The sequence below is a fragment of the Pteropus vampyrus genome, unplaced genomic scaffold, assembly GCF_000151845.1.
Source record: "Pteropus vampyrus isolate Shadow unplaced genomic scaffold, Pvam_2.0 Scaffold267, whole genome shotgun sequence".
Classification (NCBI taxonomy): domain Eukaryota; kingdom Metazoa; phylum Chordata; class Mammalia; order Chiroptera; family Pteropodidae; genus Pteropus; species Pteropus vampyrus.
Window position 1 is genome coordinate 473,014 of NW_011889048.1, and position 3,133 is coordinate 476,146.

The 3,133-nt window shown below is 63.3% G+C and overlaps 1 protein-coding gene across 2 annotated transcripts in view; it reads left to right on the forward strand.

Annotated features, from left to right (window-relative positions):
- The window catches only part of POLR2E (RNA polymerase II subunit E), a 6,791-nt gene that overhangs the window by 1,536 nt on the left and 2,122 nt on the right, over positions 1-3,133 (forward strand). Inside the window, exons 2-6 of one of the 2 annotated variants that reach the window (XM_011375198.2) lie at positions 330-504; positions 1,712-1,827; positions 2,326-2,406; positions 2,705-2,763; positions 2,858-2,936. In XM_011375198.2, the coding sequence (XP_011373500.1) occupies positions 330-504; positions 1,712-1,827; positions 2,326-2,406; positions 2,705-2,763; positions 2,858-2,936 (510 nt within the window). Of the gene's footprint in view, positions 1-329; positions 531-614; positions 888-1,711; positions 1,828-2,325; positions 2,407-2,704; positions 2,764-2,857; positions 2,937-3,133 lie in introns of those variants that run through there. The other variant, XM_023520450.1, reaches the window with a different exon arrangement.

Genomic DNA, 3,133 nt, shown 5'->3' on the forward strand with positions numbered 1-3,133 from the left:
CACCTTCCCTCCCACCAGCTGTCTCCATCTGACCCAGACCCGATGGCTCGGCTCTGGGCTCAAATGGCCTCACCTCTCAAGTCCCAGCCCTGCTGCATCCCAATCACAGCCTGTCCCCAAGGCTCCGGATAAAATGACACGCACGGCAGCTCGTTAACTGGAATGGCGCAGGGCCGACTTGGGGTGCGCCCCATCTTTGTCCTCTTCTAGCCCCATCCTCCTTCTCTGGCCTCTACCTACACCTGCCACACTGGGCCCCAAACTCCATGTGTTGTCCTCACAGCCACCTCGTCGGGCCCAAGCTCTCACCTGGCTCTTTCTGTCTGCAGCTGTGCCACGACCGTGGCTACCTGGTGACCCAGGATGAACTGGACCAGACGCTGGAGGAGTTCAAGGCCCAGTTCGGGGACAAGCCGAGTGAAGGGCGGCCACGGCGCACTGACCTCACGGTGCTGGTGGCCCACAACGACGACCCCACAGACCAGATGTTTGTCTTCTTCCCCGGTAAGGGCCTTGCGGGTCCCCACGAGGCACGGTTCTGGTGGAGCCATCTGAGGGCCTGCTCAGAGTGCAGCTCATAGCCACCCCTGCTGTGTGATCCTGAGTCTGTGGAGACCTTTTCCTTGTGCCCGGCCCGGGGAGGGAGCCTGACTTACGATCCCCTAAGTGCATGTTCCAGTTTCCTTCTTCCCCATCCCTTCCCCATTTTCTCTGGGCAGGGTTATCACAGGCCTTCCCGGAGCTCAGACCCACCCGTCCCCCTGGGCCCCGGGCCTGCATTCCCCGCAGCTCCTTCCTGCGCTGCTGCTCAGTGTCCATCATTGTCCCTGGAGACTGAACTCAGGTGCCTCCTCTTCCCGGGTCCCCACTGAGCCCCAGGTGGACGGGTGTCTTGGGCTCCCCATGTCCCTGCCTTAGCGCATACCTGATGAGGCCACCTCGCTCTCAGGCCTGCAAAGCTTAGGAGCCAGGCTGTGTCCAGCACTTTGGGGCCAACTCCATGCCTAGAATTAAGGGCACGGGTAGAAAATGTTTGCAGAGCAGAACGTGGTGACGCTTTTTAAGACACGTCCCAGTGTGTGAGCCATTGTTAATTGGAGACCTTGGTGCCTAATTAAACAACAGATGTTTATTGTCATCTCTACTGGGGCTGGGAGTCCGAGATCAAGGTGTTCGCTGGGTCAGTTCCCAATGAGGCCTCTTGGCCCGTAGACACCGTCTCCTCCCCTGTCCTCACATGGTTGTCCCCCTTAGGAGGACAGCAATTACGTTGGATCAGGGCCAACACGTGACGTCCGGTTACTTTAATCATCTCTTTGAAGACCCTGTTTCCAAACATAGCCCCTTTCTGAGATCCTGGGAGCCAGAGCTCCGACATGAGGGTTTGGGGGACACAACTTGGTCCAAGACACTGTCCGTTCGTGGAGACGCACGGGTCCTGGTGGCTACAGCCCAGTCACTGATTTGTTAGGCTCATAGGGTCCAGTGGTTCTCGAGTGACAAAGCCAAGAACCACCACCCCTGGGATGGGCAGCCTGTCTCCATGGCAGGCCAGCGGCTGCACCTCACCTCCAAACACCCAGCTGTGCTCTTTGTGGGCTCCCAGGCCTCCGAGCTGAGCTGGAGGCAGGCAGTGCCCACCGTGCGGCCAGGGAGCCGGGGGGCGGGGGCGCGGGGCCGGGCAGCGTGCAGCAGCGTGCTCTGTCCACAGAGGAGCCCAAGGTGGGGATCAAGACCATCAAGGTGTACTGCCAGCGCATGCAGGAGGAGAACATCACGCGCGCCCTCATCGTAGTGCAGCAGGGCATGACGCCCTCCGCCAAGCAGGTGCCCGCCCGCCCGAGCCCCATCACTTCCGCTCCCTCCTGAGAGGCCCGCGGGGGTTTACCCCGGGCGCCCCCCGCCTGCCAGTTATGGTCCTGGCGTCCTCGCATAGGAGCATGTGGTCCGAGTGAGCCGTTGTCTTGGTCTGTCCCTGGCCCAGCCCGGGCACGGGCTGGTGGTTGGGATGGAGGAACCACAGGTACCCTCGCTCCTGTGCCCCTGGGGGCTGCAGAGGCCTTGTCCTCCCGAGACTCCATTGGGGAGGAGCCGCCAGGCCAGCTCCAGGACAACCCCCGGGCGCCTTTGGCTGATGGAAACTGTCACTTCCTGACACAGGACGCATCCTAGAGATGTGCAGAGGGTGGGGCTGCGGGCCCCTCCCCGGGAGGAGAGGGGTGGGAATTTCTGCTAACGAGGCTCCAGGGCCAACCCAGCATCTCCAGAGGCCAGGGGCGTGGCCCAGTGGGGGTTGTGCCCGAGCCTGAGGTTTCTTTCTTCCAGTCCCTGATCGACATGGCCCCCAAGTACATCCTGGAGCAGTTTCTGCAGCAGGAGCTGCTCATCAACATCACGGAGCATGAGGTGGGCCCTTGGGGAAGGGGGGACTGGAGCTCAGTGGGGGCCGCTGAGGGGGCCTTGGGCGAAGGCCTGAGAGCAGGGCAGCAGAGCGGGCCGGGGTCCGCTGAGAATGCAGCTTCCCAGGCCTGCTGCGCCGTGCTGGGGGTTTTGTGTTGGACCTTGACCCCAGGGGTTCTCAGATTGTGCACCAAGGCCCCTTTGCGTGACAGGGGGAGGGGTGCAGACTCCAAGGCACGCACAGCATCGCTCCCGCGTGTGGGGGTCGGTCGCAGCCTCCTGGAGACCTGGGTTCTCTTGGCAGCTGGTGCCAGAGCATGTCGTCATGACCAAGGAGGAGGTGACCGAGCTGCTGGCCCGATAGTATCCTTTCTGGTCGGGCCCCTCTGCGTCCCTCGGCTTCTCCGTCCCAGCCTCCCTCCCCCAGTCATGGCTTTTTCCTGAGCGAGCTTCCCAGTAAACTCCGAGAGAACCAGCTGCCGCGGATCCAGGCGGGCGACCCCGTGGCCCGCTACTTCGGGATAAAGCGCGGGCAGGTGAGAGGCCCCGCCCCCAGCCCTTTCTGCCGGGCAGGTCCTGGGGATGCTGCCTCTGGAGCCAGGGCTGCTGGGCCGGGAGCACGTCGCCCCCAGGCCTCAGGGAGCCCGCCCCTCGTCCAGGGTGGGGGTCCTGGGGCCGCCCCCCGTGACTCGGGTCTGTGGAGAGGCCCCGCTCAGCGCCCCTCTCGCTGCCG